This window comes from Sciurus carolinensis, chromosome 6 (genome assembly GCF_902686445.1).
Source record: "Sciurus carolinensis chromosome 6, mSciCar1.2, whole genome shotgun sequence".
NCBI classification, from domain to species: domain Eukaryota; kingdom Metazoa; phylum Chordata; class Mammalia; order Rodentia; family Sciuridae; genus Sciurus; species Sciurus carolinensis.
This window is the reverse complement of record NC_062218.1, coordinates 32197176-32210421: the sequence shown is the minus strand read 5'-3', so window position 1 is coordinate 32210421 and position 13246 is coordinate 32197176. Positions and strand designations below refer to the sequence as shown.

General features: G+C 34.0%; 1 protein-coding gene and 1 pseudogene across 1 annotated transcript in view; one reads left to right on the top strand and one right to left on the bottom strand.

The window, feature by feature from the left end:
- Wdr70 (WD repeat domain 70) overlaps positions 1–13246 on the bottom strand; it is a 329962-nt gene that overhangs the window by 238819 nt on the left and 77897 nt on the right. The window contains exon 6 of the mRNA XM_047556126.1: positions 5237–5296. Coding sequence (XP_047412082.1) covers positions 5237–5296 — 60 coding nt within the window. The remainder of the gene's footprint in view (positions 1–5236; positions 5297–13246) is intronic.
- On the top strand, positions 7182–7322 carry LOC124987753 (uncharacterized; annotated as a pseudogene).

Sequence of the window (13246 nt, the reverse complement as noted above, 5' to 3'; positions counted from 1 at the left end):
AAGCTGTCAAAGAAAATGGATGTCATCCAAGAATTTTATATCCAGCAAAATTAGGCTTCAGATTTGAAGATGAAATAAGAACCTTGCATGACAAACAAAAGTTAAAAGAATTCACAGCATGAAAGCCTGCACTACAAAACAGTCTCAACAAAATATTCCATGAGGATAAAGTGAAAAAAAAAAAAGTGAAAACAAGCAAAGGGAGGAACTACACTAAAGGAACTGTCAAAGGGGAAACTAAGTCAAATTAAAAACCAGAAATAAACCATAATGACCAGGAATACAAATAACATATCAATAATAACCTTGAATGTTAATGTCCTAAAGTCATCAAAAAGTAGACATAGACTGGCAGACTGGATTAAAAAATAAGACCCAACAATATGCTGTCTCCCAGAGACTCACCTCATAGGCAAAGACATACACAGACTGATCTAAAGGTGAAAGGATGGGAAAAAACATATCACTCAAATGGATTGGGTAAACAAGCAGGGGTTTCTATTGGCATATCAGATAAAGTGGACTTCAGGTCAAAGTTAATCGGAAGTTAAAAGAAGGAAATTTCATACTGGCTAAGGAAATTATACATCAGCAAGATGTAACAATTGTAAATATTTATGCCCCAACAATGGAACATCTACTTACATCAATCTTCTCAATCTCAAGAAACAAATAGACCACAACACAATAATACTGGGAGACTTCAACACACATCTCACTACTGGATAGATCTTCCAAACAAAAACTAAACAAAGAAACCATAGAACTGAATAATACAATTAATAATTTAGACTTAACAGATAATATATTGAATATTTCATCCATCAATGAGCAAATACACTTTCTTCTCAGCACCATGCAGATCCTTCTCTAAAATAGACCCCATCTTATGCCACAAAGCAACTCAGCAAATACATTAGGATAATACCCTGCACTCTATCAGATCATAATGGAATGAAATTAGAATTCAAGGATAAAATAAAAAGTAGAAACTACTCCAACACCTGGAGACTAAATAATACACTACTAAAAGACAAATGGATAGTAGAAGAAATCAGGGATAAAATAAAAAAAAAAATACTTAGAGGTAAATGAGAACACTGACACAACATATCAAAATCTCTGGGACACTATGAAGGCAGTGCTAAGAGGAAAATTCATTGCTTTGAGCTCATTCATTAAAAGAATAGAAAGTTAAGGAATAAATAACCTAACATTACATCTCAAAGCCCTAGAGAAAGAAAAACAAACCAACACTAAAAGCAGCAGAAGACAGGAAATGATTAAAATCAGAGCCAGAGTCAATGAAATTGAAACAAACAAAAATTTAATAAATGAAACAAAAAGTTGGCTCTTTGAAAAAAAAAATGAAATGGATAAACCCTTAGCCACACTAACAAAGAGAGACAAAACTCAAATTACTAAAATTCATGATGAAAAAGGAAATACCAGGATGTGGCTCAGTGGAAGAGCACTTGCCTGGCACGTATGAGGCACTGAGTTTGATGGTCAGCACCACATAAAAAATAATAAATAAATAAAATAAAGGTATCGTGTTCATCTACAACTAAAAAACTAAGAAATAAACAAAAGAAGAAAAAGGAAATATCACAACAGACACTACTGAAATACAGAGGATAATCAGAAACCATTTTGAAAATTTATAGTCCAATAAAACAAATTCTTAAAGACATTGACAAATTTCTAGAGACATTTGATCTAATGTCTGACTCTCCAACGGAATCAGGAGGACGTACACAATTTAAACAGATCAATTTCAAGCAATGGAATAGACAATACCTTCAAAAGCCTACCAATCAAGAAAAGCCCAGAACCCAATGGATTCTCAGCCAAGTTCTACATGATCTTCAAAAAAGAATTAACACCACTACTCCTCAAATTATTCAATGAAATAGAAAAGGAGGGAACTCTTCAAAACTCATTCTATGAAGTCAGTATCATACTGATACCAAAACCAAAGACACATCAAAGAAGGAAAACTTCAGATCAATATCCCTGACAAACATAGATGCAAAAATTCTCAATAAAATTCTGTCAAATTGCATAAAAAACATATTAAAAAGTGCAACAGGAGCAAGAGGGGTTCTCCCAGGGATGCAAGGTTGGCTCAACATACAGAAATCAATAAACATACTACATCACACCAATAGACTTAAAGAAAAGAATCATATGATTATCTCAATAGATGCAGAAAAAGCATTTGACAAAATACAGCACCCCTTCATGCTCAAAACACTAGACAAACTAGGGATATTAAGAACATACCTCGACATTGTAAAAGCTATCTATTCTAAACCCAAGGACAACATCATTCTAAATGGAGAAAAATTGAAAGTATTTCCCCTAAAAACTGGAACGTGACATGAATGCCCTCTTTTGGCACTTCTATTCAACATTGTCCTTGAAATTCTAGCCAGAGCAATTAAACAGATGAAAGAAATTAAAGGGACACGAACAGAAAAAGAAGAATTCAAACTATCACTATTTGCTGATAACATGATTCTGTATTTAGAAGATTCAAAAAATTCCACCAGAAAACTTCAAGAACTAATAAATGAATTCATCAAAATAGAATACAGAATGAAACAGATAGTATTACCCTATGTATATGTATGATTACATGAATGGTGTTGTGCCCTATTTGTGTACAATGAATCAAAATGCAGTCTGTAAAAATAAAAAAGATTTTAATAAAAAAAATTTTTTTAAATAAAAATAAATTTAAAAAAATTAACACCCATAAATCAAATGTGTTCCTATTATCAGTGATGAATCCACTGAAAAAGAAATTAGGAAAACCACCCCATTCACAATAGCCTCAAAAAAAATAAGGTAAAATACTTAGGAATTATTCTAACAAAAAAGGTGAAAGAGCTGGGGCAGAGGTGCACACCTGTCATCCCAGCTGCTGGGGAGGCTGAGGCAGGAGGATCTCGAGATCAAAACCAGCCTCAGCAAAAGCGAGGCACTAAGCAACTCAGTGAGACCCTGTCTCTAAATAAAAAAATACAAAATAGGGCTAGCGATGTGGTTCAGTGGTCAAGTGCCCCTGAGTTCAATCCCCAGTACCCCTCCTCCCCCCCCCAAAAAAAAACAGATGAAAGACCTCTACAATGAAAACTACTGAAAATTGTTTTAGTAATCTTTTGCACTACTGTAACTAAAAGGACCCAATCAGAACAAATATACAGGAGGAAAAGTTTATCTGGGCGTTCACAGTTTTAGAGGTCTTAGTCCACAGAAGGCTAGGCCCATTCTTTGGGGCCCAAGGTAGAGCAGAACATCACGGTAGAATGGTGTGGTAGAGGGAAGCAGCTCACAAGATGATCGAAAAGAAGAGAGAGACTCCACTCTTCAGATACAAAATATATACACCATAGCCACGCTCCCAACAAAGTAGTTCCTCTAGTCGCACGCCACCTGCCTTGTTACCACTCAGTTAATCCCACCATTTTTCCTCCAAATCTTGCATTATCTCGTATCTGAGCTTTTGGGGGACACTAAATCTAAACTAACAACACTAAAGAAAGAAATAGAAGACCTTAGAAGATGGAAAGATCTCCCATGCTCTTGGAGAGACAAAATTAATAGTGTTAAAATAGCCATAGTATCAAAAGCAATAATCAGATTTAATGCAATTCCTTAGAAAAAAATCCTAATGACAATCTTCATAGAATTAGAAAATATAATTATGAAATTCATTTGGAAAAATAAGAGACCCAAAATAGCCAAAGCAATTCTTAGAAAGAAAAGTGAAGCAAGAGGTATCACAATACCAGACATTATACTATAGAGCCACAGTAACAAAAATGGCATGGTACTGGCATCAAAACAGACATGTACACTAGTGAACAGAAGACACAGAGACAAACCTACATAAATACAGTTATTGCATACTATACAAAGGTGCCAAAAACATATATTGGAGAAAATATAAACTCTTCAGCAAATGGTGCTGGGAGACGTGAAAATTCATATGTAGCAAAAAGAAATTGGACCCCTCTTTCTCACCCTGAACAAAACTCAAAGTGGGTCAAGGATATAAGCCTTAGTCCAGAGACCCTGCACCTAATAGAAGAAAAATAGGCCCAAATCTCTATCGGCTTTGGAACTTTCCTTAAAAAGACCCCTAAAGCACAAGAAGTAAAATCAAGAATCAATAAATGGGATTTTATTAAACTAAAAAGCTGCTTCTCAGCAAAGAAAATGATCAAGAACAAGAAGAGAGCCTAAAGAGAGCCTACAGAACAGGAGAAAATCTTTACCACATGTACCTCAGATAGAGTATTAATCTCCAGGATATATAAAGCACTCAAAAAACCCAACACCATTGCATATTTTTGGCACCTTTGTCTAGCATGAGAAAATTGTATTTATTTGGGTTTGTGTCCATGTCCTCTATTCTGTACCATTGATCTACCTGTCTATTTTGGTACCAATACCAGGCCGTTTTTGTTACTATTGCTTTGTAATAGAGTTGAAGTTCTGGTATTGTGATACCTTCTGCTTCACTCTTCCTGCTAAGGATTGCTTTAGCTATTCTGGGTTTCTTATTCTTTCAGATGAATTTCATGATTGCTTGCTCTATTTCTGTAAGGTACATCATTGGGATTTTAAATGGAATTGCACTGACTCTGTATAGCACTTTTGGTAGTATCCATTTTGACAATATTAATTCTGCCTATCCAAGAACATGGGAGATCTTTCCATCTTCTAAGATTTTCTTTAATTTCTTTCTTTAGTGTTCTGTAGTTCTCATTGTAGAGGTCTTTCACCTCTTTTGTTAGATTGATTCCCAAGTATTTTATTTTTTTTTTTTTTGAGGCTACTGTGAATGTGACTACTTAAAGTTCAATCCTGACTTAACATTCATCTGTAAAGTGAACAAACTCAGGCCTCCTACTGATACAGAAAAAAAGCTGAAGGTAATAAGAAGTTTTCCCTTTCCACCACTTGTAAAGTTTCTATGTTTCTATGCAAAGAACAAGAGGTTTTAAAAGTCAACAATAACACTGACAATAAGTATGCCCACTTTAAATGAAAGGCACTGGCTATTGGGCTGAATATAAAAGTAATCTTTCTAGTTTTTACATATCTATAGTTTTATGACATCAGTTGATTGTGTAATAAACTTTAGTAAAAAAGTATTCTATTAGTTCATTTTTCCATCAGAGCCTTGTTAATATGAGAAAAGAGTCAAATCTGTTAAACTTACTGTTTTAGTGCCATGCTTCAGTGTTATCTCATGCGAGTCAGGAATCTTTTGGACAGGATTCTGAAACAAGAAAATTCCATGACATCAATAATAATGTATTTGGTGGGAACTACATATCACATTCACAGGAAATATATAATTTTTAAAAATTACATTGCAGGCTTTTTAACACATAGCTTAAGAAATAGAAATGAGATTAACTGAATTATGTACATATACAAATAAGGCATAATGAATCCACTATTTACATATAATTACAATGTATAGGCAAAAATAAATAATTTTAAAATAAAAAATGTATGAGTATGTCTTTTTTCATCTGTTTCAGCTGATAATAAGTTGATTTTAAAACTCTAAAATAATAAGTCTAAGACTAGGTAATATAAAATTATTTGTTACCATAAACTAAATATTTAACATAATCCAAAAATAAATCAATAGTTGCTGATAATATAATTCATATGGGAGAAACTGGGAATTTGTTTCTGGAAATCAAGAAAAAGCAGCAAGGACTGGGAATGGTAGCTCAATGGCAAAGCATTTATAAAAATGCACAAGGTCCTTTTGGCTATAGGGAAGAAGTAGGGAAGGAAAAGGAAAGGAGAACAATATCAGTCAAATTATACTACTACATTGTGTGCATGTTCAAATATATAACAACAAATTCCATCATTATGTAAATTATAAGGCACCAGTTTTAAAAAATGGAAAAAATATGCTGGAATCCTAGCAACTCAGGAAGCTAAAGCAGTATCACAAATTCAAGGCAGTCTAAGCAAAGTGGAGAGACCCTGTCTCACACAGGCAAGGTCCTGGGTTCAATCCACAGTACTAAAATAAATTAAAAACTGGAATAAAACAAAAAGACTTTCCATGTTTTTTCTTTTCATTGAATGTATTTTAGAGTGAACAAACCTCAAAACTTTTGGGGGGTACTTTTGAAAAGTCTATGTTACAAAAATCAAAGAAAATTAACAGATATAAAGAAAAGAGTAGACTATATAATCATTATTAACTGCAACTGGCATTTTAAAATGCCCTGAATGCCCTGTCATTACATCACTGACAAATTTAAAACAAGTATTTCATATGAAACATTGTTCCCCTGGTAATAAACACTAAAACAAAATCATAACTTACATTAAAATCTGATTATGTTTAACTAAAACATAATCCTATATTTTCCTGTTTGCATTACCTCAAGAAAATCTTATGGAGATAAACTGAAGAAAATTAATAAATTAGGATACCACCACTTACTGTAATTTCAAAAATTACTTTGACACATACTGTAACCTATATAAAATAATCATTTCAGATTTCCTTAACAATAACCATATTTTAGATTTCAGCATCTAAAATATTAGAAGTCCTCTTTATACTTGGGCATACCTTCAAGTATTCTATACTTTATTTTGAAGAGATAAAACATTGTTACATGTAGGTATATACTTTTTAACCCTTAAAAGCTAAAAAATAAAAAAAAACTTGTTCAGAAATGATTCAAATAAAAAACTCAGGGTTATTCACCAATTTACTGATTCAAAAAGCATTTATTAATGTGTGATTTATTTATTATATTATTTATTTGTTAAAGTGTAATTTATTGAAGTGCATTAGACAGTCTCTATTCATTTCCCCTCCCAAGAAGCCTATGTTCTAAGAGGCAGACATCAAGGATTATTTCAATGCAAAAAATGCTACAACAGTCCAGAGTGAATAACTTGGGGACAATAAAGAGGAGAGCATAAATCAGACAGAGGAGGTCAGAGTGATCATCTGAATAAGAGATTTCATTGTTTATTCAAGTCTCCACTACCCAAGAGCAAGATAAGTACACTAAAATTCTATGCCTGTTTCAACCTCATGGATTATTTTGCAATTTACTGAACTAAACATGTGGGGTCTACGTTCCTTCTTTAGAATCTCAACCTTTCCCCTGCTATGTCCCTTAAATACAGTATTTCCAATATTAAAATAAAACAGACCTCCGAGCTGCATACAAAGAGGGAGCAATGAAAGCCTAACGCATACACACCTCAGCCTGGGTCCTATGCCTGGTCTGTATTATGAATGGGGGACATGGAGTTGAGGAAAACAACAAATAAAAAAAGCAGGCTTGTGGATATAACTCAGAGGTAAAGTCCCCTAGATTTAATACCCAGTACCCCCAAAAAATTGAAGAAAAACAACTAAGAAAACAAATAGACTACTGATTTCCCCTACATTTATTGCCGAGTTGCTATCTTTTCCTTTGTAATCAAGCTTTTCTAAACTATGATTTCAATCAGTATGTCTACTTTCCTTCACCCTTGACCTCTACCACTTTGGCATTTGGCATTTTATTCCTAATGCCTAACGTAGTTCTAGACACATAAGAGACTGTCAGTAAACATGTCTTGAATGAACAAACAAGTCACTATGAATGCCCCTGGACACTTTCAGTACTTAGCCTATATGCCTGACTTTTCAACAACATGAAACTATTTAACTTTGTACTCCATCTTGAAACTGTCTTTTCCTAGGATGAAGGCCTAGACAAAAAAACTTAAAAGTCCAAATTTTAAAATATAACTCTTGCATTCTTGCAAGAACGAAGAGAGCAGCTGAAATGTTTTGCTTAGAGAAGAAGCTATTATAGTCTGTGTCTCATTTCATAGCTAGTTACTTTTTCATCATTTAGCAAATAGAAATATTGTCACAAAAAAAGCTAGGACAAAAATCATTTAATTCAATGCAGAGTGTGCTTATATACAGACAATTTCTAACATTTACATAAAAACTTACAAGAACACAGAACTTAGTATTTACGTTTTGAATGAATAAAATGTTTAAGTAAATGTTTACATTTAAAAATCAAAGTTTTATTGGAAATCATGTAGGGTATAACTCATTTAATAAAACATATAATTGGCACAACTAAATCATCTAAAATAGTAGCAATTCATCTTTTGGTAGCATATCACTTGGTAGTGACTGTTCTTTTTCCAGAACTTTTACTAATGACATTTTGAAATATGGCTTAGTGTGAAATTTGCCATAACAGTAAAATATTTTCAAGATTTTCCTGCCAAGGAACATCATAAACTATGTGACTTAAATGAAGTAATTTATTAGGGAATTCATAACAAAAGTTACAATCTTAATGGAAATAGGGGAAATATCACTTTTGCTTTGGTTTGATTTTAAATACCAATCAAAGGATTATTTCCAGACTCTTTGGTCTACCCTCAATAACAATAATAGTAAACATAGCTGTAATAATAGGAGCAATTCTCTCTGATGATAGAAAGAATCTTCCAGTCTTTCTTTGAATCAGGAAATATGATTCACTCAACTCTGGACAGAGAACTTTGTGAAGTGGAAAGGAAACAAGAAAAAGGAATAAAAAGATTAGTATTATTTAGTTTCCCATGTGCATAGGATTTTGGAGCACAATTCAAGGTTCTTCCATTTGTTAGCTGTGTGGTCTTATCTCAGTGGTTCTCACCAAGGAGAATTTTGCTCTCCAGGGGACCTTCATCAAGATCTGGAGACATTTTTAAAGATCACAAATGGGAGAGGTATCACAGATGTTAATAATCCAATATTGCACAAGACAGCTCCCACAAAAAAGATTTGTCTAGACTAAAATGTCAATAGCACCAGGGTTAAAAATGACAGTGATTTTAAGCATCTTTAAAATAGAATGATACTAATATTGATAACTTCTCATGACTTTAACTTGGACCAAAAGAGAATATATATGTAAAACTCATTCACAATTATTCAATCCACAGTAAAGGGTGCCAATAGTTATTTATGCCACCCCTTATCTCCAACTGTGCACAGTATTTGGTTTTAATTTGTAACTCAATTACACCTCCCTCCTAAGCCTCAACCATTCTCACCAGGAACCTCTTTCCAGTAACCTGTAGTGTCAGTTGTGCTCTTGCCCAAAATTCCTTCCAGACTTCTGGATACACATACCCTCACGGAGACCTGCCACAAACCATTGCTGTGATTGTAAGCAGGCCCATTAATGGGACTGAAGCATATGTTTTCTAATGATTTTTCACCTTCTAAAATCATCTGTATTTTTAGACCTTAGGAAAAACTAATGTTTCTTTTTTGATTGATGAAACAGATGCTATAGGGGTGGATTTCTCAATCTGTCTGGGTGCACTGTAATCTAAACACATTGAAACCTTACTAATTAAATTCTGAGCAATATTCCAGGAACTCTTTCTACTCCAGATTTGTTTATCCAATGATTTAGAAATGATTCTCCTTTCTTGTTCTCTAGTTTTCACATAGAAAAACACATGCCACATAGGGAAAAACTGAAAACAGTGTCGATGTTGGGGAATATATAACTACTTAAAATAATGGTGAAGGACGAGACTTCTGCTTTCTGGGAAGCAGAAGCATATAAAACAGATTAAATGTATTCTTTCCTATTCCTTCTACTATGGGCAACTAAACCATGGATTATATGAAAAACAAACATAACACTCTAAAAAATGGAGAGACGAAAGCAGACTGGCTAGAGACCTCAGAACACCCTTATGCTGAGTTCCCTCAGTTTGCTCTTTGTCTCATACATTCCAGATTTAAGGCTAAAGACAGTCATCAAAAACTGCCACTGGCACTGACAGGGGGATTTAAAAAAAAAAAAAAAAAAGTCCTAACAAAGGCCTACTCTCTGTAGTCAAAGGGCCAGGAAATGGGCAGCCTAGCAAGCCAGAACACTTTTAGACAATAAATGTCCTATTACAGTCAGTACTTCAGAAAGAACTGAGACTTCACACCCATCCATGACAGCTAAAACCTACAGTTCCTCTCCTACCCATGAGACCATCCCCTCTTTGTCTGACAGAGCAGTGTCAAATGAAACCAGTTAAAATAAAAGGTTTATATAAGAGACAGAGTAGCAAAACATATTAATAAACTCTCCAGGTTTCAATTTAAAATTGCATATCAAACCAAGAACCAGAAAGATCTCAACTAAATGGAAAAAAAGGCAATCAAAATATGCCAACACTGAGACAACAGAGATGCCAGAGTTATCTGACAAACATTTTAAAGCAGCCATAATTTAAAAAAAAAAATTTCAATGAGCAATTCTAAACATATGTGAGGGGTGGGAAGGGTGGGGGGGAAGAAAGAAAAATAACAGAATGAATCAGGAACTGTTACCCTAGGTAAAAGTATGATTGCACAGATGGTATGCCTCTACTTCATGTACAAACAGAGAAACAAGATGTATCCCATTTGTTTACAATAAAAATGAATTTAAAAAATAAATAAATAAATAAACATATGTGAGTAAAAAGAAAAAACAGCCTCAGCAAAGAAATAGAAGAGATAGAAAGTCAAATGCAAAGTTTAGACTTGAAAAATACATAACAAATATATAAAACTCAGTGAATGAGTTCAACAACAAATGGAAGAGAAGAATTAGTAAATCAGCAATCAAAATGAAAGAAATTATCAACCAAAATGATACAGAAAATAGAAAAAAATAAAGACTCAGAAATCTGCAAGACTGCAACAAAAGATCTAATAACCTTTGTGTCATCAAAGTTTCTGAGTCTCAGCCTGGTTCAGTGGTGCACACCTGTAATCCCAGAGGCTTGGGAGGCTGAGGCAGGAGGACCAGAATTCAAATTAAATAGTAATTTAAAATGACAACAAATTGCTCATAAGAAAGTGTGGCAACCAGAAGGAAGTGACATAATATTTTGAAGTGCTAAAAGAAAGGGATGTCAACATAGAACCCTATAAAATTATCTTTCAAGACTAAAGAAAAAAAAAGAATTTGTCACCAGCAGACTTACCCAAAAAGAATGGTTAAGGGAAGTTTTCTACACAAATGAAAAGGGAAGGAAGGAAGGAGAAATAATACAATATGCAAAAGCATCAGGAAATATACTAGTCTTTCCTCCTCTGCTTGAATTTTCAATATTATGTTTGGTGGCTGAAGCACAAATTATAAAACTCTCTGATGTACATGTATACAGAGGAAATGTTTAAGATAATTACATTACAAATGAGGGGAGGTAAAGGGAGGTAAGGTTTCTATATTCACTCGAATAAAATGACATTAGTAGATGTGACAAATTGTGTATATGGGTAGTACTTACAGCAAGCTCTAGAAAACCCAAACAAAGAGCTAAACTCAAAAGCACTACCCTCATATATGGTCAAATGACAAGGATGCCAAAACCATTCAGTGGCCAAACAAGTCTTTTCATAAATGGCATTGGAAAAAAACTGGAAACCCAAATTCAAAAGAATAAAGCTGGACCCTTACCTTACATCATATAAAAAATTAACTCAAAAAAAGAGTAAAGACATAAAACTCTAAAAATCTTTAAAATAAAACATAAGTAAAAAGTTTCATGACATTGGATTTGGCAATGGATTCTTGGATATGATGCTAAAAGCATGGGCAAAAAAAAGAGGGGCTGGGGAGATACCTCAGTCGGTAGAGTGCTTGCCTTGTAAGCACAAGGCCCTAGGTTCGATCCCCAGGACCTAAAAAAAAAAGAAAAAAAGGAAAAGAAAAAGAGGATGACTTCGGCAAAAATCAAACACTTGTGTATCAAAGGACACTATCAAGGGAGTGAAAAAGCAATTCAAAGAATAGGAAAATTTAGGGGCTGGGGAGATAGCTCAGTCAGTAAAGTGCTTGCCTTGTAAGCACAAGGCCCTGGGTTCGATCCTCAGCACCCAAAAAAAAAAAAAAAAAAAAAAGAATAGGAAAATTTAATTGCAAATCATATTTCCAATTAGGTCAGTTATCTAAAATATATAAAATAAAGAAAGAATACCTACAACTCAATGACAAAAAAAAAAAAATTAAAAATGGGCAAAGGACTTGAATACACATTTCTCCAAAGAAGATATAAAGACAAACAATAAGCACATGAAAGAATGTTCAACATCACTCATTATTTGGGAAATACGAACAAAACCCATAGCAAGATAACACTTTACATACATTACAATGGCCTTATTAAAAACAAAAACAGAAAATAACAAATAAAGCCAAGGGAGAAATTGGGGTCCACTGTACATTGTTGATGGGAAGGTAAAATGGTGCTGCTATGAAAAACAGTATGGAAGTTCCTCAAAAATTAACATAGAATTACCACATAATCCAGCAATTCCACTTCTAAGTTTATATCTAAAAGAACTGAAATCAAGGTCTCTACTTGCATACCTATGTTCACAGCAAAATTTTCAATAAGAGCCAAAAGGTAGAAGTAACCCAAGTTAACAATCGACAGATTAATCAATCAACAAAATATGATATATACATATAATAGTACTCAAACTTTAAAAGCAAGAAAATTCTGACACATTCTACAACTTGATTGAACCTTAAGAACATGCTAAGTAAAATAAGCCAGTCATTATAAAAAAAAAAAAGTTACTCTATGATTTCCCTATATGACATATCTAGAGCAGTCAAATTCAGAAACAGAAATCAGAATGACTGTTGTCCGAGGCTAGGAGAAGGCAGAAATGAGAAGTTGTATGTTGGGTTATGAAGTTTCAGTTTTACAAGATGAAAGAGTATAGAGATCAACTATTATTTTAGTCAGCTTTGTACAAGTCACTGTGACCAAAATACCTGACAAGAACAACTTAGAAGAAGATAAGTTTATTTTGGCTCTTGGTTTTAGAGGTTCAGACCACAGTGGGCAGACTCCATTGCCCTCGTCCCAAGGTGAGGGAGAACATCATGGCGAAAGAGCATGGCAGAGGAGCACTGCTCTGTTCATGGCAGCCAGGAAGCCAGGAGGTGATGAACCCTTCCAGGGCATCCCCCAGTAACCCACCTCCCCTAGCCATGCCCCACCTACCTACAGTTACCACCCAGTTTTCACTCTTAGAGTTCAATCATTTAACCTTATTACTCCTGCATTAACACAGGATCTTTTGTGGGCCACCTCATATCCAAACAATAACACATATACAATAATATGACTATATACCACTTCCCATATACCCATATACTTG